Source organism: Staurois parvus, unplaced genomic scaffold, assembly GCF_062004578.1.
Source record: "Staurois parvus isolate SC_StPar_1 unplaced genomic scaffold, SC_StPar_1.0 ptg000946l, whole genome shotgun sequence".
Lineage (NCBI taxonomy): Eukaryota > Metazoa > Chordata > Amphibia > Anura > Ranidae > Staurois > Staurois parvus.
In genome coordinates, this window is record NW_028318742.1 from 1,296,656 (window position 1) to 1,322,426 (window position 25,771).

General features: G+C 47.8%; 1 protein-coding gene and 1 pseudogene across 1 annotated transcript in view; both read right to left on the reverse strand.

Annotated features, from left to right (window-relative positions):
• The window catches only part of EPG5 (ectopic P-granules 5 autophagy tethering factor), a 210,699-nt gene that overhangs the window by 23,611 nt on the left and 161,317 nt on the right, over window positions 1-25,771 (reverse strand). The window contains exons 32-37 of the mRNA XM_089656878.1: window positions 24,658-24,818; window positions 19,353-19,560; window positions 13,251-13,326; window positions 12,542-12,645; window positions 12,259-12,434; window positions 7,113-7,298 (exon numbers count right to left, since the gene is read on the reverse strand). Of these exons, the coding sequence (XP_089513004.1) occupies window positions 7,113-7,298; window positions 12,259-12,434; window positions 12,542-12,645; window positions 13,251-13,326; window positions 19,353-19,560; window positions 24,658-24,818 (911 nt within the window). The remainder of the gene's footprint in view (window positions 1-7,112; window positions 7,299-12,258; window positions 12,435-12,541; window positions 12,646-13,250; window positions 13,327-19,352; window positions 19,561-24,657; window positions 24,819-25,771) is intronic.
• On the reverse strand, window positions 1,237-3,098 carry LOC149441801 (uncharacterized; annotated as a pseudogene).

The window sequence follows — 25,771 nt, forward strand, 5'->3', positions numbered from 1 at the left end:
GCTAAAAAAAAAACCAAGCTACACTTACGGTAACGTCTTTTCCAGGAGTCTTTCAGGCCAGCACTCTGAGAAACCTCGGCTCCTCCCCATCTGAGGAAACACCTCCACCTACAATAAAAAAGCTCCACTCCCCTCTGACCTCAGTTCTCCAAGCATCCTCCGGTCATCTGGGGAGACACAATGCGAGACAACATAATCATAATAAGCCATCTTCACATAACCAATATCAACAGTGGGTGGGAAACCGGTGCTGGCCTGAAAGACTCCTGGAAAAGACGTTACCGTAAGTGTAACTTGGTTTTTCCCCTACCATCTTTCAGGCCAGCACTCTGAGAGGATAAGCGAGTACTCACCCATCGGGCGGGCTAACTGCTTGTAAGACCTTACGACCAAAGTCCTGCTCCTGCACCGAGACCAGGTCCAGTCTGTAATGCTTGGCAAATGTGTCATAGCTGGACCATGTTGCCGCTCTGCAAATCTGCCCTGGGGAAACCCCTGCTAACTCTGCCTGGGTAGCCGCCACAGCTCGGGTGGAATGTGCCTTGATACCCTCCGGGACCTCCAGGCCTTCTGCCTGATATGCTCCTGTAATCGCCAGCCGCAGCCAGCTGGCCAGCGTCCTTCTAGACGCCTTCTTGCCTCTTCTAGCCCCCTTAAAAAAAACAAAAAGGGATTCGGTGCTTCTGAACTCCCTAGATATCTCTAGATACTGGAGAACGCACCTTCTGACATCTAAACAATGATACCTCTCCTGATCTACCCCCACCGGGTCAGGAAAAAATGAGGGAAGGACAATGTCCTGTTCCCTCTGGAAACACCGAGCTACCTTCGGAATGAAGGACGGGTCTGGTCTGAAAACGATCCTGTCTGAAAAAATACGGAGATAGGGTGTTCTGATCGAGAGGGCCTCCATCTCACACACCCTCCTCGCCGTGGTAATCGCCACCAGAAAAGCAGTCTTAATGGTGAGCTCACCTATCGGACAGGACTCCAAGGGCTCGAACGGAGCCCTAGTCATCCCCCCGAGCACCTTGGCCAAATCCCACACCGGAAATGGTCTGGACCTCGGAGGCCTCTGCCTCACCAGAGCTTTGAAAAACCTACTCACCAACGCCTCCCTGGCCAGGGGCGTCTCCAAGAACACACTGAGGGCCGAGACCTGGCCCTTGAGCGTGCTGACAGACAATCCCTTGTCCGCTCCCGCCTGCAGGAATTCCAACACAGAAACCAAACTATGGGTTGCCACAGCTGTCCGGTCACACCAGGCTGTAAAGCAACCCCAGACCCTACCATAAATGGCCTGGGTCTCCTCCTTCCTACTGGCCAGTAATGTCGCCACCACCCTAGGCGAGAACCCCTTCTCTAAGAGGAGCTGCTGCTCAGAAACCAGGCCGTTAACCGCAATCTTCCTACGCTGGGGCAAAGAACCGGCCCCTGTGTTAACAAATCCACTCTTGGTGGCAGCTCCCAGGGTGGACGAGAGGCCAAACTCTTCAGGGTCGCAAACCACGCCCGCCGCGGCCAGAAGGGAGCTATCAGGATTAACGAGGTCCCCTCTGTCCTGAATTTCCTCAGGACCAGGGGGAGCAAAGGAACCGGGGGAAAGGCGTAACAAAGCCGGTAGTCCCACCTCTGACCTAATGCGTCCACCGCTCTGGACCCGTCCCAGCGGGATAGAGAGAAGAAATTTGGGACCTTGTTGTTCCTTCCGGAGGCAAAAAGGTCCACATCCGGGGATCCCCACCTTCGCACAATCTCCTGAAAGACATCGGGGTTCAGGGCCCATTCCGACTCCCTGAGCCGAGTCCTGCTCAGGAAGTCCGCCTTCTGGTTCAGCTCCCCCTTTAAGTGTATCGCAGACAGGGACGCCAAATTCAGCTCTGCCCAGGACAACAGTGTCGCCGCTAAGGCCCCGAGGGCCTTGCTCCGCGTCCCTCCCTGCCTGTTTATATAAGCCACTGCCGTGGCATTGTCCGTCAGGACACGCACGTGCTGGCCCGTGACCCCCGCCTGGAAGGAGTGCAGAGCCTCCCACACTGCCCTCAATTCCTTCCAATTCGAGGATTTGTCCTTCTGCCCTAAGGACCATTCCCCCCGAGTCACCAAATTTCCCAGGTGGGCTCCCCAGCCCCTGGCGCTGGCATCCGTAGTGACCTCCGCGGAAATCGGAAAGCACCACAACAGCCCCTGAGTTATGCTGGACGATCTCCTCCACCACCATAGAGACCTTTTCACACTGGGGGGCACCAAGACCCTGCGTTCTAGGGAGTGACACTTCCTGTCCCAAACCCTCAGGATCCACAACTGGAGGGGACGCATATGCAGACCTGCCCACTGAACCGCCGGAATGGACGCTGTCAGCAATCCAAGTACCGACATGGCCTGTCTTATGGACATCGACCTGCTCCCCTGCAGTAATCTGACTCCGGCCTCCAACTTGGTGACTTTTTCCAAAGTCAGGCTGGTCTTTTGGTCTACCGAGTCTAGAGTGTAGCCCAAGTAAATCACCTTCTGAGAAGGCACCAGGCAGGACTTCTCCAGATTCAAAATCCACCCCAAGCTTTCCAGATGGTTCCTCACTATAACCAGGTCTTGCCGTAAGTGAGCCTCTGAATCCGCGAAGAGCAGCAAATCGTCCAGATAGGCCACCACTGAAATCCCCCTCAAGCGGATATAAATCAGTGCCTCCGACAGAACCTTGGTGAATACTCTTGGCGAGGAGGAAAGGCCGAATGGAAGAGCCCTGAACTGCCAGTGTCGAATTCCTTCCTCCCCCCCCCACTGCCAACCTGAGGAACCTCTGAGAGGCTTCCGCCACGGGCACGTGTAGGTAGGCGTCCTTCAAGTCTATGGATGCCATGAATGCACCTGGTGGGATTAGGGACCTGATCGTAAAAATGGAATCCATGCGGAACCTCCGGTAACGCACTGACTTGTTCAAGGGTTTCAGGTTCAAAATCAGTCTGAACGCCCCAGACGGCTTTTGAACCACAAACACATGGGAATAAACTCCCTTCCCTCGCTCCGCTACCGGAACCCTGGAGATGACCCCCTGGGACTCCAGAATCTCCAAAGCGCCCACCAGAGCCGCGTCCTTCGTCGGATCCCTTGGGCGGGTCGTCACCAGAAAAGTCTCGGGTGGCGGTCTCAGAAATTCCAACCGGTAACCCCTTCGGATGACATCCAAAATGAAGGGGCTGGTGACCACTGCTTCCCACTGTGGGAGGAATGCCGCCAATCTTCCCCCCACAGGAGGAACCAAGTCACCTTGGTTTTTGGGGCTGCTCAGGAGGGCGAAAAATCGCTCCCCCTCTTCCCCTACCTCTCTGTCCAGCCGACCTACCCTGACCAGGCGGTCGCAGGCTCAGCCTCTTTGCCGGGCGGGCCTTCCGTGTCCCCCCCTCCTGCATTTTCCTCTTGAGGGGGAAGGACTTTTTCCTATCAGCTGTCCGGTCCAATAATTCCTCCAACCCCGGGCCGAACAGACAGTCTCCTGTGAGGGGGATGCCGCATAACCTAACTTTTGAAGTGATGTCCCCCTGCCATGTCTTTAGCCACAGCGCCCTTCTGGCTGAATTGGTCAGGGCAGCAGACCTGGCCCCCAATCTCACCGACTCTGCGGAAGCATCCGCAATATACCCCACTCCTTGCAAAAGGGTCTCAAAAGAGGCCAAGATTTTTTCCTTGGGAGAGTCTGCCACAATATGGGCCTGTAATTGCGTAAGCCAATACTCTTAAGTTCCTGGCCACCACTGTCGTAGCCATGGCCGGCTTTAGGTTGTACAGGGTCGAGTCCCAGGCCTTCCTAAGGAGAGACTCTGCCCTTCTGTCCAATAAGTCTGGTAAGACCCCCATGTCCTCAAACGCTAGGTCAGTTCTCCTGGTTGTTTGGGAAAAGGCCGCGTCTAGCCTGGGGCTCTTGTTCCAGACCGCCTCCGGGTCTTCCGAAAACGGAAACCTCCTCCTCAATGCTTTTGAGAAGAACGGTTTCCTTTCCGGGTCTTGCCACTCCTTCTTAATCGTGTCTACCAAAATGTCATGCACAGGAAACATTCTGTGCTGGTGCTCCTCCAATCCCTGATACATTTGGTCGTGGAGAGATAAGGCCTTAACCTCCTCCTTAATGTCCAGGGTTTCGTATATAGCCCCCAGGAGCTCATCAACCTCCTCTAGGGTCAACTTATACCGGGAGGGGCCCCTCCCTTCCTCCGAGGGACCCTCACCCGCTGATTCCTCCTCAGACTGGGAGTCCCCCACTGGTTCCTCCCCAGTCATAAGGGGTTCCCGACGACTCACCGAAGCCACCTGGGGGGGGGGAAGTGTAGGTAATGGGAGGGCAAACCTCTCCATGAGGGACTTGAAGGAGTCGAAGGTGGTAGCCAACTCCTTCACTGACCTAGCTAGGTCCCCCTGTTCCGGCTTCTCCTCCCTCACCAACCCCTGTATACATGGGCCACAAAGAACCTTTCGCCAAGATTCTTTTAAAACTTCCTTACAGGAAGGGCATCTCCGCTTGGGCTCCTGGTGCCTAAGTTTAGCTCGGGCCTTGCCCTGCAAGACACAAAAGAAAAGGGGGGAGGAGGGAAGCCCAATCAGTCCGACACTAAACACCCCCCCCCCCCCTGCTTCCCGGCAGAGCAACAAGGGCCTGAAAAACCGCAGACCCCTTGCCCTACCTTCTGCTAGGGGCCCACAGGTAGGGGAGGCCTCCACTGAGGCACCTTACCTGTGACTGGCTGGTGCTGGCATCTCCTGGTCCCGGTGCCTCCGACATCCCGTACCGGAGGGTGGTCGCCTGGTGCAGGTCTGTCCCCCAGACCGCTGTGCACCGCACCGCCATATTCGAATTTCGCGCCGCCGTGGTGTGAAGGCCGCGACCGGAAGCGGAAGTCGCGGCCCTGGGCGAAGCCCCGCCCCTTCCGCCGGAAACCGCCGTCTCCCGACGTCTGGCCCGGCAAAGCCCTCAGACCGCCAGCATGGGAAGGAGCGGAACTCCCCCCGATCCTCCCCAGACCTCACCACGGCCACCCCGACACCCCCCCTCGCCGGAGGGGGTCGGGGGGCGAAGAGCAGGTAAGTGCCCTGTCCCGTCCCCCGGGATGCACTCTCACTGCTGGCAGCCTGCCCTGGGAGGATATGCAGCCGGACACTCCGGCCTTCACTCCCGGCTGCGTCGGGCCTCACAGCCGGCTATCCGGCCCTCGGCTCCCCTATCGTCCTCCTGCGCCTCCTCGTGTCTCCCCACCGGAGGAAACACCTGAACTGAGGTCAGAGGGGAGTGGAGCTTTTTTATTGTAGGTGGAGGTGTTTCCTCAGATGGGGAGGAGCCGAGGTCTCTCAGAGTGCTGGCCTGAAAGACGGTAGGGGAAAAAACCCAATACGTGTCAATTAATTGGTTTACATGAAAGTTATAGCGTTTACAAATGGCGGGAAAGATACTGGGATTTTTAGGGTTTTTTTTATACTAATAATGGCGGCAATCAGGGACTTATGGCGGCGACCAGTGACTTATGGCGGGACTGCGGCGAACATTCTGACATTGGGGGGTACTGACTTGGGGTCACTGACATCCCCAAAAACACTAATACAGTGATCAGTGCAAAAAAAAAAAAAAATCACACTGTACTAATGGCAATGGGAAGGAAGGGGTTAACTTTATTTTGCAGGGAAGGGTTATAGGAGTGAGGGGAGTGTTTTACTAGGGGGCGGGGTGTGTACTGGGCGGGACAAGGCTGATCGAGAAAGAGAAACTGTTCTTTCTCGATCAGCTCATCCTCGAGCTGACAGGGAAGTGACAGACAGCACAGCTACTGCAGCTGTGCTGTCTGTCACTGTTTGCCGCCGATCGCCGGGACATAGCCGCTAAGGAGCGGCTGTGACCCGGTGACTGACATCTGCGGCGGTGAGCCGCGGGACAAATAGGGCGGCGGCGCGCCTCGCGCGCGCACCCTATTTGTTTACAAAACACACGTTTTAAAACATGGTTTTGCCTGCGAGTGCCGCCCTGCCGCCGTATATGTACAGTGGCTGGGCGGCATGCGGCTAGAGAAGAGTAACAGCAAATAGAGTAACAAAAAAGTCCTGGATTGTTTCTTGGATACACAGAATATAACTGGATATAACATTTATAGGTAAAGTTGATCCAGGGAATATCCGATTGCCTCTCGGGGGATCAGGAAGGAATTTTTTTCCCAGCAGGAGCAAATTGGATCGTGCTTTGCTGTTTTTTTTGCCTTCCTCTGGATCAACTGTGGGTGGATTATAACTTTTTTTTTTTCTATGATTGAACTGGATGGACGTTTGTCTTTTTTCAGGCAGACTAACTACAGTTGCAAGAAAAAGTATGTGAACCCCTTGGGATTACGTGGAGTTTTGCATAAATTGGGCATAAAATGTGCTCTGAGCATCATCTAAGTCACAACAATAGAAGAACACAGTCTGCTGAACATAATACTACACAAACATTAGATGTTGCCATGGTTTAATTGCACATAACATGTAAACATTCACAGTGCAGGCAGGAAAAAGTATGTGAGGCCCTAGCTTAATGACTTCTCCCAGAGCTAATTGGAGCCAGGAGTGAGCCAACCTTGACTCCAATCAGTGTGATGATATTGGATGCGTTGCTGACAGCTGTCCTGCCCTTAAAAAACACACACCTGTGTTGGGTTTACTGGTTTCAAGAAGCACTGTCTGATGTGAACCATGCCTCGCAGAATAGAGCTCTCAGAAGACCTACGAACAAGAATTGTTGACTTGCATGAAGCTGGAAAGGGTTACAAAAGTATCTCCAAAAGCCTTGATGTTCATGTGCTCACATACTTTTTCTTGCAACTGTATGTAACAAAGAGACTACAACAGCCTCTATGCACAGGTACTGTTAGATGGGATAACACAAGGAATGTCATGGTCACTTTAAATGTACATTATGTTTACAGAGAAGGTGGGTAGTTAATGTTGGTTTTAACAAGTTTTATTCAACCATACATAATGATTTCAACAGCCAGTCATCGTCCAAAAAAAATATTTGACTGAGATTCTTTAAATTCTCATCATTAGCCAGTTTCCATGGTAGGAAATACCGTTACCGTAGACAAAGTCATAATACTTACTGGTTCATCAATTAGTTTTTCCTCTTTAGTGAGGAAGACCATCATATAGAGGAGACAGACCAGCATCCGATGCGTTTCTGGGCGAGGAACGGGACCCCAGGCGTCTGCCAGAACACTCATCCAGTTCACATCACAGAGCACAGCTCCTAGGAAGAGGAAGCAGCTTTTGGGGCTCCCTCGCTCCACCTAACAGATGAGAACAGGTATGGGATAAGGATACAGAAGTGTGACAAGTGTGGGTGGGAATAATACATTGTCAGTTTATAGGAAATGAGGGTCAGAGAGTGTGGGCCTGCTATATTTGTGGCTGAGGATACGCTCCAGAAGAAAAAAAACTAACAAAAATTCCCGGGTCACTTACCAGCCAGTCTGCAACAAACCTTACTGACCCTGTCCCTGACCCCTTAATCGATCCATTATTATATATGTGCTCCAACTTGGGAGACTCTCAAAACTATAAAGTTAGGACTGCAGTACAATGGGGTGCTGTGATGTGGCCACTGCAGCTTACGTAGATATCTGCAAATGTGTGCAGACTAAACCCCTTGTTTTTGATGTGAACTGTTAGAAAGGGTCAATTTGGTTTGTTGCAGGCTGGCTGGTAAGTGAGCTGGGAATTTTGTTTGCTTTTTGACATGCATTGCCCTTCTATGTGCTCCTGCTGCAAAGGCTAACTATAGGTCAGGGTGGTTGCCATTTGTTTGTACAGTTGGTGAACTGGTGAGGGGATACACTGGATATCTTCAGCTGCCATTGTGCTTTTGCTGGGTGTCTGGTGCATGCATGTACCTTTAAGGAGGGGTAGGCACCCTCCAGGCATACCTGCCCTTAATTTATCCATTATTATATATGTGCTCCAACTTGGGAGACTCTCAAAATTATAGAGTTAAGACTGCAGTACACTGGGGTGCCATGACATGGCCACTGCAGCTTACACATATCTTTGCAAATGTGGGCAAACTAAACCCCTTGTTTTTAATGTGAACTGTTAGGATCAATTCAGTTTGTTGCAGGCTGGCTGGTAAGTGAGCTGGGAATTTTTCTTTGTTTTTTGACATGCATTGGCCTTCCATGTGCTTCTTGCTGCCAAGGCTACTTCTAGGTTGGGGTAGTTGCCATTTGTTTGTACAGAAGACAATACAAAACTGGGAACATGTTACAAGAGGCTAGTAGATATCAATGCGATTACCCAAATTAATGTTCCCACTACAAACTGCCGAGGGTCGCACATCATACATCACAGGGCCACAGGTTGATCACCAGGGGTTTAGAGTGTCGGTAATAACTTGGGAGGAAGAAGAGGCAGGGTGGGAACAAAGTGAACCCAGGGAGTGTGTTTACCATCACTGGACACAGGGAACAATAGATAGAATGACTACCACTACAGCCAGACAGCATCTGCAGTGCAAGCCAGGCTGTGATCACCTTTACAGACAAGAAGATAAAGGATAAGTTCACCTATTGCACAAAAATATAATAAATGCACATTTTTTTTTGCAGGTAAAAAAATGTGCATTTATTATTTTTGTCCAAAGGACCCTTGAAAGCATTGCACCAGTGATCAGTAGATCCATGATGCCATGCAGGTCTCCTGCAGATCTGTTAGAATATCTGCTTGCCGTACGGGATGTATGGGATGTACGGGATGTATGGGATGTACAGCCAAGCAGATATTCTGACAGGATGTTTCAATGAACTACCACAGTGCTCCACAGCGCCATGGTAGTTCATTGAAAACTACAAGCTGACAGCCACTAAAGGATGCCAGGATTTGCAGTTCATTCACTCACGGAACTCTGTAAGTGAATGAGGCGGCCGCTGTTTTCAAATCTGACAACTACTACGGGGAGAAGTCTTTACATACTATCTGTCAGACAGAAGGGGGGAGGGGTGGTGGGCACAGCTGTGCGGCTATAGGAACATGCTACATGTTCCACCCTAAAAACGTTCCTCCCAAACCCCCCCTCTCTATCCTTCTCCTCCTTTGAGGCCCACGGCATCCGACTCTTCTACCCCACCCCTCTGAGGATTGCAGTAATCTATCGGCCTCCTAGACCCGTATCCCACTTCCTTGACAACTTTTCCGCCTGGCTACCCTTCTTCCTCTCCTCTGAGCTACCCACCATCATACTTGGAGACTTCAATATCCCTATCAATGTCAACAACCCGGCTATATCCCAACTCCTCCACTTAACCTCTTCTTTTGCACTCACACAGTGCACACAGTCCTCCACACACACCGACGGGAACACCCTGGACCTAGTTTTCTCCCATCTCTGCACCCCCCACAACCTCACAAACACCCCTTTCCCTCTCTCTGACAACAACCTCATTACGTTCTCCATCTACCCATCCTCTAACATCTCCCCCCCCAAACGTCAAACTATCACCAGCCGTAACCTCCGCAACCTGAACCTGGCCCCTCTCCACTCTGCAGCTGACCGTCTGTACGACAGTATCCTTCCACTGTCATGCCCTGACCGGGCCACTACTGCATACAACGAGTCACTGTCAGCTGCCTTAGACTCCTTAGCACCCCTAACCACACGTAGCATTAGACCCTGACCGCTTCAACCCTGGCAGAACAACCACACTAAAAATCCTAAACGACGCAGTCGTGCGCTGGAATGATTATGGCGCAAAACCAGATCCCCTCGAGCGTTCTCCCTCTACAAATCCGCATTCCTCGCCTACACCTCCTCCCTCCACGCCGCCAAGCAAGCCTACTTCGTAACCCTCATCAACACCCTCTCCACCTGTCCTCGCCGGCTCTTCTCCACTTTCAACTTCCTACTCTCTCCCCCCCACCCCCATCAGTACCTCACTCACCGCCCACGAAATTGCCAATCACTTCCAAAATAAGATCGACACAATCCGTAAGGACATCGCCAATGCTCCACCTACCTCCCCACCTAGCCTCCCTCCCACTACAACCCCTCCAACTCTCCCCTCCTCTGACCTCGCAACCGCCCTGCCCCCCACCACACCTAACATCCCGCACACTATAACCTCCCCAACATTCCGCTCCTTCAGCACTGCTACCACTGAGGAGGTCACTAAGGTCTTCTCAGAAGCCCACCTCACCACTTGCCCCCTTGACCCTGTCCCCACACAACTCCTCCGGTCACCCTCCTCCTCCATCCTACGCTCCCTCACCCACATCTTCAATCTCTCCCTCTCTACTGGCGCATTCCCCTCCCCCCTAAAGCACACGCACATCACCCCCATACTCAAAAAACCCTCCCTGGACCCCACCGACCTGAACAACCTTAGACCCAACTCCCTGCTGCCATTTACCTCCAACCTCCTTGAGCGCTTAGTCTACAATCGCCTAAGCGCCCACCTCACTGACAACAACCTCCTTGATCCACTACAGTCTGGCTTCCGTCCTACACTCCACCGAAACCGCCCTACTTAAAATCACTAATGACCCGCTAACCGCCAAAGCTAATGGCCACTACTCAGTCCTCCTACTCCTCGACCTTTCCATGGCCTTCAACACAGTTGACCACCCCCTCCTCCTTAATAAACTACACTCCCTCGGCATCAGAGACTCTGCTCTCTCCTGGCTCTCCTCCTATCTATCCCAATGCTCCTTCAGCGTTACCTATAACGCTACCACCTCCCCCTCTCTGTTGGGGTCCCCCAAGGCTCTGTCCTTGGGCCCCTTCTCTTCTCCATCTACACCTCCTCCCCCGGCAAACTGATACACTCCCATGGCTTCAACTATCACCTCTACGCCGATGACACGTGAATTTACCTCTCCATTTCTCGCCTCACCCCTTCAGTCTCCGCCCGTATCACCCACCTACTGAACGACATATCAGACTGGATGTCGCTCCATTTCCTCAAATTGAACCTTTCCAAAACTGAGCTCCTAATTTCCCCCCCCAGCCCGCTCCCCACCCTCTCCATCACGACCAACAACGCCACCATCAGTCCCACCCCGCAAGCCAAAGTCCTAGGTGTCACTCTAGACTCAAACCTGTCTTTTCCAACCCCATGTACAATTGTTGGCAAACTCATTCAGGTTCCACCTCCGCAACATCTCCAAAATACGTCCGTTCCTAACCCCAGACACTATTAAACAACTCGTTCACTCCCTTATTATCTCATGTCTGGACTACTGCAACTCCCTTCTTACCGGCCTACCCCAACACAGGCTATCCCCGCTTCAGTCTATCCTGAACTCAGCATCCAGACTCATCCACCTCACCAACCGCTCCACTTCTGCCACCCCCCTCTGTCATTCCCTCCACTGGCTCCCGATTGCCCAACGCATTAAATTCAAACTACTAACACAGACATACAAAGCCATTCATAATGCTGCCCCAAACTACCTCACCGATCTGATACCCAAATACCACCCAACCCGTAATCTTCGCTCCTCACAAGACCTCCTACTTTCTAGCTCCCTGGTCTCCACCTCCCACGCCCGACTGCAGGACTTCTCCAGGACTTCCCCCATCCTCTGGAACTCACTACCCCAATCCATCAGACTGTCACCTACCCTCCTCACCTTTAGGCGCACCCTGAAAACCCATCTCTTCAGGGAAGCCTACCCCACCCTCACCTAACAGTCGATCTCCTCCACTCCTCCTACCACTCCATCCCCCACAGCCACTTCCTTCTGTACCACTATCCCCTCCCTCCTAGATTGTAAGCTTGAAAGAGCAGGGCCCTTGAACCCTTGTGTTCTGTTTTGTTACTGTATTGTCTCATGTACTGTCCCCCACTATATTGTACAGCGCTGAGCAAACCTTTTAGCGCTATATAAATACTGTATAATAATAATAATAATAATAATGTTCCAATGGTGAACTTATCCTTTAACATTGTCAAAGCCAGGAAGTGACCTTAGCTGCTGTAAGCAATGGTCACCACATTATTCACATAGCTCTGCAGCTTCCTTCATCATCCATTTGCAGACTGGACAATGATTCAGCATCATCACAAGGCTGACTTCCTACAATAGCAAGTAGGTGACTCAGGAAGCTGAAAGGTGGACATGGGAAATTGGGTTGTCACTCTTCTGTCTGTGCAGTGTTGCAGAGGTGAATGAATCACAAAACCAAAAATATATAAGGAAGTATTTAGGAGTTTGCCTTGAGTTCCTCTGTAAATGAAAATGCATGTGTTGACTTACTTTGAAGAATTCTTCCATTAAAGTTTGGTCGGGGTACATATCCTTCCAGGGTAGCTTTACATATTCGGTGTGGTAAGCATATAGGATGTACTCTGGACTCATGGGGGTGGTACAAGATTCACAATAGTGCATCAGGTGCAGCCACAGTGCTCCTCGCTGGCCTGGAAGTAAGTGATCTGCAAGAAGGATATAGAAATGGTCATCAAACACACTGAAATCTGTGCAGGTGGACCACAGAAACAAAAGAGATGAGACAATACAAGCGCTTTAGTACTTTACTCACCCTGGAATTTCTGGTGTAGGGTAAGAATACAATCATAGAACAGCTGGACCATTCCCATGGCAGTGGGGGTGTCGTTCTCTAGCCAGGGGTAACAGCGCTGAGTGCTGAAGGAAATAAAACAGAATTAATCAAGTCAAGGGGTGTAATATATATATATATATCTGCCTTAACGCTTTACAGGTCCAGGATGGAATAGCATTGATACAGGATATTATTTTGTACAAGATATATCACTGCCATGGCATTTCCTGAAGGCTGGATAAACTGATGGAGTTATTACTCACAAGTTTGTGACGCTTCTGTTTAACCCCTTCCTGCCCAGCCCCAGCATCCTTTTATGGGATTGTTCACATGATCTTTGGTCTCTGAAGAGTGATCTGCATTCAGACAACTCTTCAGAGAGCAGTTGGCGGGCAGTGAGGAGATGCTTAACCTCTTAACCACCTGATTTACCCCTAGAACCCCACATTAGCACAATGCAACCATGTGCATTGCATGCAGTTGTGGGGTGCTTCAAGAGCTGCCTCATTCGCCTGAATGGGTCACATTTAGCAAGCACTGTGCCCACAGAAAGCAACAGATAAAAAGAACAACAAGGCAAAGTGCTACCCTATCCTCATGTCTACGCAGCATTATGTTTAATACGAAAATACAAATTTGCATTAATAAAAAAAAAAAAAAAAAAAAACAACAGCCAGAGGATACATACCTGTTGTCCCCTGAATCCAAAATCATCAGCCAAGGCTTGAAAAGCTCCGTTAACACTGAATGCAGCGATTTCAGACCTGCAAGCAATAGGAATGTGAACATAGCATGTGTTATTATACACTGCTCAAAAAAATGAAAGGAACACTTTGAAAACACATCAGATCTCAATGGGGAAAAATCTCCTGCTGGATATCTATACTGATATGGACTAGTAATGTGTCAGGAACGTAAGGATGTCCCATCGTTGGATGGAAATGAAAATTATCATCCTACAGAGGACTGAATTCAAAGACACCCCGAAAATCAAAGTGAAAAAATGATGCAGCAGGCGAGTCCATTTTGCTGAAATGTCATTGCAGCAACTCAGAATGGTCCTCAGTAGTTGGTATGGCCCCCATGTGCTTGTATGCATGCCTGACAACGTCGGGGCATGGTCCTAATGAGACGACTGATGGTGCCCTGGGGGATTTCCTTCCAGATCTGGATCATTGAGCACCTGGACAGTCTGAGATGGATGGACCGAAACATGATATCACAGAGGTGTTCTATAGGATTTAGGCCAGGTGAGCGTGGGTCATTGGTATCAATCCTTCATCCTCCAGGAACTGCCTGCATACTCTCACTACATGAGGCCGGGCATTGTCCTGCACCAGGAGGAACCCAGGATAGGGTTGCCACCTCATCACTTTAAAACCGAACACATAAATGACACAAGTTCTGGGGCTAATTTATTGCAGATACGGCACTAAGTGAGTTTAATTACCACCTTAATCAGCCACAGAACCTGTGTCATTTATATGTGTTCGGTTTTAAAGGGATGAGGTGGCAACCCTAACCCTAAAAAGTTCAAAGTGCCAAGAAGTGTTATAAAGTTACTTTTTTCTTATTTGCTCCCTGTTAAAGTGGATCTTCACCCTCCAAGCAATCTTCAATTCTATCCACCCCTCCTTCCCTGAAATCACGCTGTATTTTTTTTCTACTTTTTTTTTTTTTAAAAAGTTCAGGCCACCCCCAGGTGCACGTCATTCGCTCCCTTTCCCTCCTGGGATATGCACACCACATATCAAAGAACACATTGTCCTTCGTTCAGTAAGAGGGGGGCCGGCCTAGGTGTTGTCATCAGTAGGCCCACTGGATGAACCTGGAAAAGCCAACGCCTACCGATGACCTCACAGAAAAACATGGCAGAGCGGGAGCGAACGGTGGCAAAACAGAAGAGGATCTCAGAGGGACAATGCTGGATCTGCTGGTTGGATATCTGAACTGTGCAGAAGACAATCCCCGGTAAGCACTGGGGGGTAAGGATGAAGATCAGCTTTAAATATTGCATTGAAAGCATTTTGTTATATCTCTTTGATATGTGCAAAAGAAAAATACCTCCCTGACCTCTTTCCTGTGCTCTCTTCCAGCATTGTTCTCGGTTTACTATGGAATACTGTTCTCCTACGATACAGAGATGAGGAGGTGTTCTGTAGTCTTAACATACTTCCTGTCCTAAGGTGACATCACTGCTCCTCCACACATACAGTGAGGTGAGCGTTGTCACAAAGTGCGTTACTGGTGATCACCAGGATAAAAAAAACAGAATGCAGCTGCCCCATCTAAGGACTAATGAGCTGCAATGTGTTACTTTTTTGTTCTTGGATTTACAAAAACCTTTAAAATAAACCTGTGGGCAAAGCAACAAGTTCATTTAACCACCTCCAGTCCGGACACTTTCACCCCCTTCCTGTCCAGGCCAATTTTCAGCTTTCAGCGCTGTCACACTTTGAATGACAATTGCGCGGTCATGCAACACTGTACCTATATGAATTTTTTAGCATTTTTTTGAGACAGATAAAACTTTATTTTGGTGGTATTTATTCACCACTGGGATTTTATTTTTTTGCTGTATAAATGAAGCCCAAAAATTTTGAAAAAAAGTGTCTTTCTTATAAAATTTTGCAAATAAATAATCTCTTCATAAATCTTGGCCAAAATTTATTCATCTATCTTTGTAGTAAAAAAAAAAAATAACCCAAATTGGTTTATAACCAAAACTATTATAAAATATTATAAACAATTATTTAAAAAAATTTTTTTTACATTTTTATTTAATTATTTTATATTATTACTTTTTTTTTTTTTTTTTTTTACACACTGTCACCCTAGCAGTACAGTGTCACCATAGTGACACTGTACTACTTGTAAGGGGTGATGAAGATTTTTTATTTTTTTTTACACAGATTGCTTTTACACCCATCAAAGCTGTAAAAGCAATCATTTCTCCTTCTCTCTGGCTGCATTCTTGCAGCCATTGAGAAATACTGTGAGAGCTGTGATTAGCCACAGCTTGTTACATGGTACAAGGCTGCTGTGAATAGCCTTGTACCATGTGATCTCTGTGATCATTCCCAGATTTCACACAAATTAAGCAATGATGTCAGAAGTGACATCTTGCTTACTACTATTCATGTGATCACTGATTGGCCAATCAGTGAGCACATGATTGGGACCTCACACAGAGGTCCCGTACAGCGATCGGTGTTCCACTGTGTCTGGAGCAGACACCAGATCATGGTGCTGCCCGCTCCCAGGGAGAGGGGAGGCCGTTTATAAACATGGGCGCTGGACGGGAAGTGGTTAAAGTGACAGATAATGCTAACCCTAAATGTTTCCACCGTATTCCTCCTACCTAACCTGCATTAGAAAAAAAAAATGTGTACCTGATTTTAATTCCAGTCCAGTCACATGGTCCAGCAGATGTGGCTCCCGTGTCGGTGAACAGCTGATGCAGGGGAGAGGAGGAAGCACCAGCAATGAAGGGGTCTTGGGAGCCTAAGGGTGAGGTCACGGCTCCAGGAATTCACAGCTGACACAGGGGAGCCGAAGCTGCTGAATCATGTGACCGGACAAGATTAACCAATTCAATACCGGGCAATTTTACCCCCTTCCTGCCCAGGCCAGTTTTCAGGTTTCAGCGCTCTCACACTTTGAATGACAATTGCGCGGTCATACAACATTGTACCCAAACTAAAATTTTTTCTCATTTTCTTCATACAACTAGAGCTTTCTTTTGGTGGTATTTAATCACCGCCGGGGTTTTTATTTTTTGCTAAATTAACAAAAAAAGACCAAAAATTTTGAAAAAAAAAAAAAAGTTTTTCTTTGTTTCTGTTATAAAAGTTTGCAAATAAATAAATGTTCTTCATAAATTTAGGCCGAGATGTATTCTGCTTCATGTCTTTGGTGAAAATAACCCAAATTAGGATGTATTATTTAGTTTGTAGGAAAGTTATAGAGTTCACAAACTATGGGATATATCTGAATATTGATCAATCCTGAAGTACTGACAGCCAATCTAAATTCTTGAGGTTCAAGAATGTCAGGACAGTACAGATATCCCCAAAATGTCAGGACAGTACAGATATCCCCCAAATGTCAGGACAGTACAGATATCCCCCAAATGTCAGGACAGTACAGATATCCCCCAAATGTCAGAACAGTACAGATATCCCCCAAATGTCAGGACAGTACAGATATCCCCCAAATGTCAGGACAGTACAGATATCCCCCAAATGTCAGAACAGTACAGATATCCCCCAAATGTCAGAACAGTACAGATATCCCCCAAATGTCAGAACAGTACAGATATCCCCCAAATGTCAGAACAGTACAGATATCCCCCAAATGTCAGGACAGTACAGATATCCCCTAAATGACCCCTTTTTGCAAAGTAGACAGTCCGACGTACTTCATAAGAGGCATGGCGAGTTTTTTTTGTCATAATTTTTCGGAAAATGAAAAAATTAGTTTCACAATTTTTTTTTTACATACTGTCACCAGTGCAGTACAGCGTCATCATATAACTGGCATGGCGGTGATCAGGGACACTGACTTGTGACAGTATGAAAAAAAATATATATATATAATTTTTTTTATTAAATGTTTTTTTTTTTTTTTTTTCATATTTCACTATGACCAAAGCAGTACAATGTTACCATAGTAACATTGTACTACTTTGGGGAAGTGATCAGTATTTTTTTTTCTTTTTACACAACTTGCTTACAGCAAAGAATTACTTTGCTATAAGCAAGCATTTACAGCTAGACACTAGTATACAATGGATGGCATGAATGAAGCCATCCATTATATACAACTGTCATGTGACCTGCTGTGGTTGGTCAAAGCAGGTCACAAGGTACCGGCAACGGGGCCGATACTCAGATCTGTCATCACCTGTGTCCGAGGTACACGGCCAGTGACAGATTGCGCCGCTGCTGTGCATGTGCGGGAGGATGCCATATGGCGTCCACCCGGAACGCTGATGACATTTGCCGCCCGCCATTCGGCCATAGGGCGGGTTAAAAATAGGAAAGTACACAGATCTGTTATTACACAGGGTGTGCAGAATAAGGGGGGGGGGGGTAAGAATAGAAGAATGGTTAGACTTACCCTTTAGTACTACTTTAACACATGTGCTGCACCTTACTTTACCAAATTGTGTATCAGTTTAATTTTTTGCATGATTTCTCATGACAGCTTTGCTTTAAGCTGGCATTCATTGACTTAACAACTTCAAGTCACTTTCACCCCTTTCCTGCCCACGCCAATTTTCAGCTTTCAGCGCTATCACTACAGAATGTTTGCTTTATTTTGCTAAGGAGCTATTAAAGAATAGGTGATCATTAACCTGACATAAGTCTGTTATATGGTGGACAACCCAAGATGACCCTTTTTGAAGATGGGGATCAGTTACTATAGAGTATGGTAGGGTCAGAACCCATGTTGTCATTGGAGAGCTTCTCCTCACTTTCAAAGACTTTATCTTAAAGCTGAATTTGGGGAATTCGGCCACCTTGTAAAAAGTGAAGGCACACTGTGAGTTAAGTCCAAAGAGCAGCATGATATCTCTAGGACTTGTCTCTTATTAGTTAACCACTTCATGTCCACACACTTTCCCCCACTTCCTGTCCAGGCCAATTTTCTACTTTCAGCGCCATCACTCTTTGAATGACAATTGCGCGGTCATGCAACACTGTACCCATATGAATTTTTTTAGCATTTTTTTTGAAACAGATAAAACTTTATTTTGGTGGTATTAATTCACCACTGGGATTTTTATTTATTTGCTATATACATGAAAAAGTCCAAACATTTTGAAATAAAAGTGTTTTTCTCATAAAATTTTGCAAATAAATAATCTTTCCTCATAAACCTTGGCCAAAATGTATTAATCTATTTTGTTAGTAAAAAAAAAAACCAACTTAGTCTATAACCCAAAATTATATTTTTTCAAAACATTTTTTACATTTTTATTTTAGTTTTTTATGTTTTTTTTTTATTTAACATACCGTCACCCTAGCAGTACAGTGTCACTATAGTGACTCTGTACTACTTGTGGGGGGTGATGAAGATTTTCTTTTTTTTTACACTGATTGCTTTTACACCCATAAAGGCTGTAAAAGCAATCATTTCTCCTTCTCTCCGGCTGCATTCTTGCAGCCATTGAGAATTACTGTGAGAGCTGTGATTGGTCACAGCTTGTCACATGGTACAAGCCTGTTGTGAATAGCCTTGTACCATATGACCTCTGTGATCATTCACAGATTTCACATGTAGTAAGCAATGATGTCAGCAAGTGACATCTTGCTTACTACTATTCATGTGATCACTGACTGGCCAATCAGTGATCACATGATCGGGACCTCACATAGAGGTCCCGTACAGCGATCGGTGTCCCAAGGAGCGCGCACAATCCAAAATGGCGGCTGTTTATGAACGGCAACCCGCCCCTGCACTGCCACCATCCGGCCGTTTATATAGAGTGGCCGGACAGGAAGTGGTCAAGTTGTATTGGATTCTCATTCTACATCGGAAGGGGAGTGGTGTCTTGTGGGTCCTACAGCGAGCAGTGTTTGCGGTGCTGCGTGCTCCCAGGGAGCGCGCACAAGCAGTGAATGCGGAGGCCGTTTATAAATAGCCACCCGCTCCTGCACTGCTCCCGTCCGGCCGTTTATGTACATGGGCCGGACGGGAAGTGGTTAAATCACAGCCAATTATATCACAGCAACAAACCAGGAAGCCAAGTAATGCCTGGAACACTAATGAAATTGGTCTTTACCTGTCTGGACGGTGTGGCTTCCCATAGGTTCCAGTTTCATGCTGAGGACCTCGTAGTCAATTAGACTTTTAACCAGATATTCTAGAAAGATCTTCATTTCCGTCATGTACAGGTTCCACTTGGACAGTAAGCCAAAGCTCTGAAAGTCTGACTTGGAAAAACGCAGTTTGTAGAAGAAGTCTGAAAGCCATTTGATGGTCTCCAGGACCTGTGAATTTCATGTCCATAAATAATCCATAAGCAGAATCAGTACATACAGCAATCAGAAATTTAGGTATGTTGATGTCCAATTTCAGCCATATTTTATATTTTAATTTTTGGGTGGAATTGTAGCCGTATTAGTGCATTTGCGACAGGAACAATTGAGTACTGTCCGTGATACTTTTTTTATTTGCACTAACATACAATTTTGAGGACAAGCTTTCGGGGAGTGTCCCCTTCTTCAAGGTCCAAGCAGTACTACTCACAAAGTTTTAGCAGAATGTTAGAAGAGATGTGGGGGATGAAAGAAAAAAAAGACTAGAGATAAGAAGATAAAACACAGCAAAAGCAAAGATTGGGGGGGGGGGAGACAACACTCACAGAGGGAGTCATGCTTGAGGTGATAGTCATAAAACTGTTGGATAATGAGTGAGGAATCCCATGTCCAAATTCAGGCCGTTATCTCTTGTGTCAAATAGAATTATCATTCTTAGTTCAAAAGTTTTTCTTTCCTGAATGGATTTGAAAATTCGTTTAAGAACTAAAATACTGAGGTCTCCCAAAGTGTGGTCTGGTTGTGCGAAATGGTGTCCCACAGGTGTGCAAAATGTTGGCGAAACAGGACAGAAGTTGCAAACAAGGATGAATCTGCACAGACATACCATCAAGGAACACAAAGAAGATGACCTCTGCACACCTGTGGGACATCACTTCGCACAACCGGGCCACACAATGGGAGACCTCAATGTTTTAGTTCTTAAAAGGAAATTTCAAATCCATCCAGGAAAGAAAAACTTTTGAACTAAGAAAGATAATTCTATTTGACACAAGAGATAACGGCCTGAATTTGGACCTGGGATTCCTCACTCATTATCCAACAGTTTTATGACTATCACCTCAAGCATGACTCCCTCTGTGAGTGTTGCCTCCCCCCCCCCCATTCTTTGCTTTTGCTGTGTTTTATCTTCTTATTTCTAGTCTCTTTTTTTTTCTTTTTATTTTTTTTTTCATCCCCCACATCTCTTCTAACATTCTGCTAAAACTTTGTGAGTAGTACTGCTTGGACCTTGAAGAAGGGGACACTCCCCGAAAGCTTGTCCTCAAAATTGTATGTTAGAGCAAATAAAAAAAGTATCACGGACAGTACTCAATTGTTTCTGGATAGAGTGGAGAAAGCGAAATACTGCTACCATGATTTCACTGTGATCTGTGACTCAACTCTCCCCATACTGTGCATCTCAATGACACCCTTGTGCCAACAGGAGAAGATAGGAGAGAACTAGGAGTTGCTGAAGAGGATTAAAATATCTGCCTACTAAAAAATAAGTGTGGTCTCTGTTCCCATTGGAGTGACTGTCCTTCACCTCTACCTTTAACGGGGATTGCAGTAAAAACAATAGAGATGTTTGAACCCTTTCCCCACTATATAAAAAACAAAATGAAGAGTTTTGGCCAGAGTAGAACTTTAAGGGGTTGATTTACTAAAACTGGAGCACTCAGAATCTGGTGCAGCTGCGCATGGTAGCCAATCAGATCCTGACTTCTGTTTGCTCAGTTAAGCTTTGACAATAAAACTTGGAAGCTGATTGGTTTCATTGCAGAGCTGCGCCAGATTTTTCACGCTCCAGTATTAGTCAATCTCCCTCTGTAATCAACTGCAAGCAACCAACTTCCCTCACTGATACTGCTCAAATATCCCCTTTAGGCCTCTTGCACACTGCAGCTTGAAAAAGCTCACGACAGTACTTTTTACTGATCTAAATTGCAGCCCATTATTAACAATGTGCCTGTACACACAGGTGCGTGAACAAGCACTTCATATCCTTGATTAAAAAAAAATAAAAAATTTGTATTCCCAGTCAGTGATTTGCGCTGTTGAGCACAAATACGTGCATATTAGCATAGGTATTAATGGATTTTGCCAGGAATATATTTACGAGTGAATACACGCAAAGAAATGCATGAAATTACGTCCAGAAACTCTGATGCTCAAACATCAGTATGATGTACAAGAGGCCTTATAATTGGGCATGCTCTCCATAGAGGTATACTCATGTCATCTAGTGGTTATTATGGGGTATTGCAACACTGAACACCGTATGCATGCCTGTAAAATATTTGCAGCCTAAAGTGTTACTAAACCCACAACAGTACAATCAGTCTGTAGATGCAGTAAAGCATGCTTGTTATACTCACTGTGGGCCCTAAGGGGTTAATCCTCTGCATTGTGTGAAAAGGCTGTTTGATCCTGTCTTCTCTGTTCCTCCCCTTTTTCATGTGACCACCTATTATCTCCAGACTGAGCTGTAGGCATGCACATGCTCAGTTTGGTGTGTATTGCTAGAGAGGGTTTTTTTTTTTTCTTGGGAGAGTGCATGTGATCAGCACAGGGCCAATCAGAACTGTCCAGACAGAGGTCAGGGGTTCTGCATCCTCCTAGAGCAGAAAGAAAACTCCTCCTACAAGCTTTAGTGGTGGGCTGGACACAGATAGAAGTCACAAGACTGCACTAACTTTGTGTGAGGAGAAAAGGTATTTAGCAGTTTATATTTACGTAAATAATTGCATTTTCATGTTGTGTGTACTGTGAGAGACCAGATATAGTGAATGCAGGGTCCAGGGAGAGCGGATATAGTGAATGCAGGGTCCAGGGAGAGCGGATATAGTGAATGCAGGGTCCGGGGAGAGCGGATATAGTGAATGCAGGGTACGGGGAGACCGGATATAGTGGATGCAGGGTCCGGGGAAACCGGATATAGTGAATGTAGGGTCCAGGGAGACCAGATATAGTGAATGCAGGGTCCGGGAAGATCGGATACAGTGAATGCAGGGTCCGGGGAGAGCGGATATAGTGAATGCAGGGTCCGGAGAGATTGGATACAGTGAATGCAGGGTCCGGGGAGAGCGGATATAGTGAATGCAGGGTCCGGGGAAAGCGGATATAGTGAATGCAGGGTCCGGGGAGAGCAGATATAGTGAATGCAGGGTCCGGGGAGACCGGATATAGTGAATGCAGGGTCCGGGGAGAGTGGATATAGTGAATGCAGGGTCCGGGGAGAGCGGATATAGTAAATGCAGGGTTCGGGGAGAGCGGATATAGTGAATGCAGGGTCCGGGGAGAGCAGATATAGTGAATGCAGGGTCCGGGGAGACCGGATATAGTGAATGCAGGGTCCGGGGAGACCGGATATAGTGAATGCAGGGTCAGGGGAGACCAGATATAGTGAATGCAGGGTCCGGGGAGAGCGGATATAGTGAATGCAGGGTCCAGAAAAACCAGATATAGTGAATGCAGAGTCCGGGGAGACCAGATATAGTGAATGCAGGGTCTGGGGAGACCAGATATAGTGAATGCAGGGTCCGGGGAGACAGGATATAGTGAATGCAGGGTCAGGGGAGAGCGGATATAGTAAATGCAGGGTCAGGGGAGAGCGGATATAGTAAATGCAGGGTCCGGGGAGAGCGGATATAGTAAATGCAGGGTCAGGGGAGAGCGGATATAGTGAATGCAGGGTCCGGGGAAACCGGATATAGTGAATGCAGGGTCCGGGGAGAGCGGATATAGTGAATGCAGGGTCCAGGGAGACCAGATATAATGAATGCAGGGTCCGGGGAGAGCGGATATAGTGAATGCAGAGTCCGGGGAGAGCGGATATAGTGAATGCAGGGTCCGGGGAGAGCGGATATAGTGAATGCAGGGTCCGGGGAGAGCGGATATAGTGAATGCAGGGTCCGGGGAGAGCGGATATAGTGAATGCGGGGTCTGGGGAGAGCGGATATAGTGAATGCGGGGTCCGGGGAGACCTGATATAGTGAATGCAGGGTCCGGGGAGAGCGGATATAGTGAATGCAGGGTCCGGGGAAACCGGATATAGTGAATGCAGGGTCCGGGGAGAGCGGATATAGTGAATGCAGGGTCCGGGGAGAGCGGATATAGTGAATGCAGGGTCCGGGGAGACCGGATATAGTAAATGCAGGGTCCGGGGAGACCGGATATAGTAAATGCAGGGTCCGGGGAGAGCGGATATAGTGAATGCAGGGTCTGGGGAGAGCGGATATAGTGAATGCAGAGTCCGGGGAGAGCGGATATAGTGAATGCAGGGTCCGGGGAGAGCGGATATAGTGAATGCAGAGTCCGGGGAGAGCGGATATAGTGAATGCAGGGTCCGGGGAGAGCGGATATAGTGAATGCAGGGTCCGGGGAGAGCGGATATAGTGAATGCAGGGTCCGGGGAGAGCGGATATAGTGAATGCGGGGTCCGGGGAGACCTGATATAGTGAATGCGGGGTCCGGGGAGACCTGATATAGTGAATGCGGGGTCCGGGGAGAGCGGATATAGTGAATGCGGGGTCCGGGGAGAGCGGATATAGTGAATGCAGGGTCCGGGGAGAGCTGATTATAGTGAATGCAGGGTCCGGGGAGAGCTGATATAGTGAATGCGGGGTCCGGGGAGAGCTGATATAGTGAATGCAGGGTCCAGGGTTTAGTAACACTTTAAGATAGTTGTAAACCTCAGACATTAAATATGAACAAACAAATTTCTCTCTGCTGCTTTATTCCTTTGCTATAAGCAAGAGTCACTTCTGACAAGTTTTCCTGACACTAATCCCCTCAATCATCTCTCAGATCTCTCCTCATTGATATAACTTCAGCTCCCTGCCACCTTCTCTACAAATCCCTCCACTGGCTTCCAATCACCCAACAAATAAAATTGAAAATACTAACATACAAATCCATCCACAACTATTGTCCCCAAATATCACCCAAACTGTCCTCTCCGCTCCTCCTAAGACCTCCAGCTCACAAGCTCCCTTGTCTCTTCCTCCCATGCTCGTCTCCAGGACTTCTCCAGAACCTCTCCCATTCTTTAGGCAAACCCTGAAACCTCATCCCTTCAGGGAATCCTATCCTGCCTCCACCTCACAACTGAACTTCATTCTTCCATCAGCTCATCCCTCAGAGTTATTCCCCTTTTGTACCACTTGCCCCTCCCTATGAGACTGTAAGCTCTCACAAGCAGGGCCCTCCTAACCCTCTGGTACTGAGTGGTATTGTAAAACATACTGTTGGTGGTAAACAAATCCTGTATAATAATAATAGTACCTGCTCAGCTGATAACATTGTTTTATTGGTGCAGTTTGGAAACACGAGAGGGTCTTTGTTATCCACTTTCACATTGTTCGGGGGGACTCGGGGGCTGTAGCATCCAATAGCTTTCAATGACGTTCTCCAGCACTCAGGACTCAGAAGCTGTTCAGAGGAACCTGTGTACCACACAGAAAACAAAAAAAATGTCACAAAGGTTCTTTGAAAGATATTGAAAGAACAGATATTTAAAAATCATTATAAGATTTTTACTAAACTGCCCTCACTCCTTTGTAAAGGTTGAATAGAATAGATGGTCCAATCAGTAAATAATGACACCAGGAATTCTGTGATGTTAACTTTAGGTGTAGAGGAGCTTTAGGATAAAAAGGACCCCGGTGTAGGAGAGGTCAGAAGGGGCCCTGTTTACATTTGGGGGGTTTAGTATTGGGGATGGTTAGTGTAAGGTAGGCCTTAGGATAGGGCATCACGCGCTGAAACCTACCAGCATTTTGACAGCTAATGGATCGTGGTGGCAGAGCTTCCTGTAATAAAGACTAGTCACTGCTGCTCTCTCTCCTTGTGCAGGGTGACTGGTCTTGTCTCCGCCCCCTCCTGTAGTTTTCTGCAGACAGCCTGTAGTAGGTGGGGTCTGCTGCTCTGCTCACGTTACGTAACACCCAGTTAGAGCCGTGAATAAGGGGTACCACCAGTCCTTTTGTACAGGACCCCAGCCAGCAAGGGGGGCCAAGCAGCTGGGTGAATCATATGTGGGCAGGGAGGGTGATCAGCACAGTGGGGGGGGGGCAATTACTGGAACTGAACACCTGTATGGCTCTCTCTGCAGCAGGAGAAAGCCGGCTCCTTTTCCTCTCCTTTCCACTATCTTTCAGCTGCTGCAGAGAGAGCCATACAAGGGATCGGTTCCAGTAATTGCCCCTCCGGAGCACCCATCACCCTCCCTGTGCACCATATGTTTCCCCCTGCTTCCCAGCCCCCCGTGTGCCCCCATCCCTGCAGTTCTTCTGGCTTCACTCGTCTCCTTTCCACCGGCAGAAGCAAGTGCACAAGAGGATCCTGCAGGATGGAGAGTGGGGGAAGGGTCTGGTAAATGTCATATTTACCAGCCCCT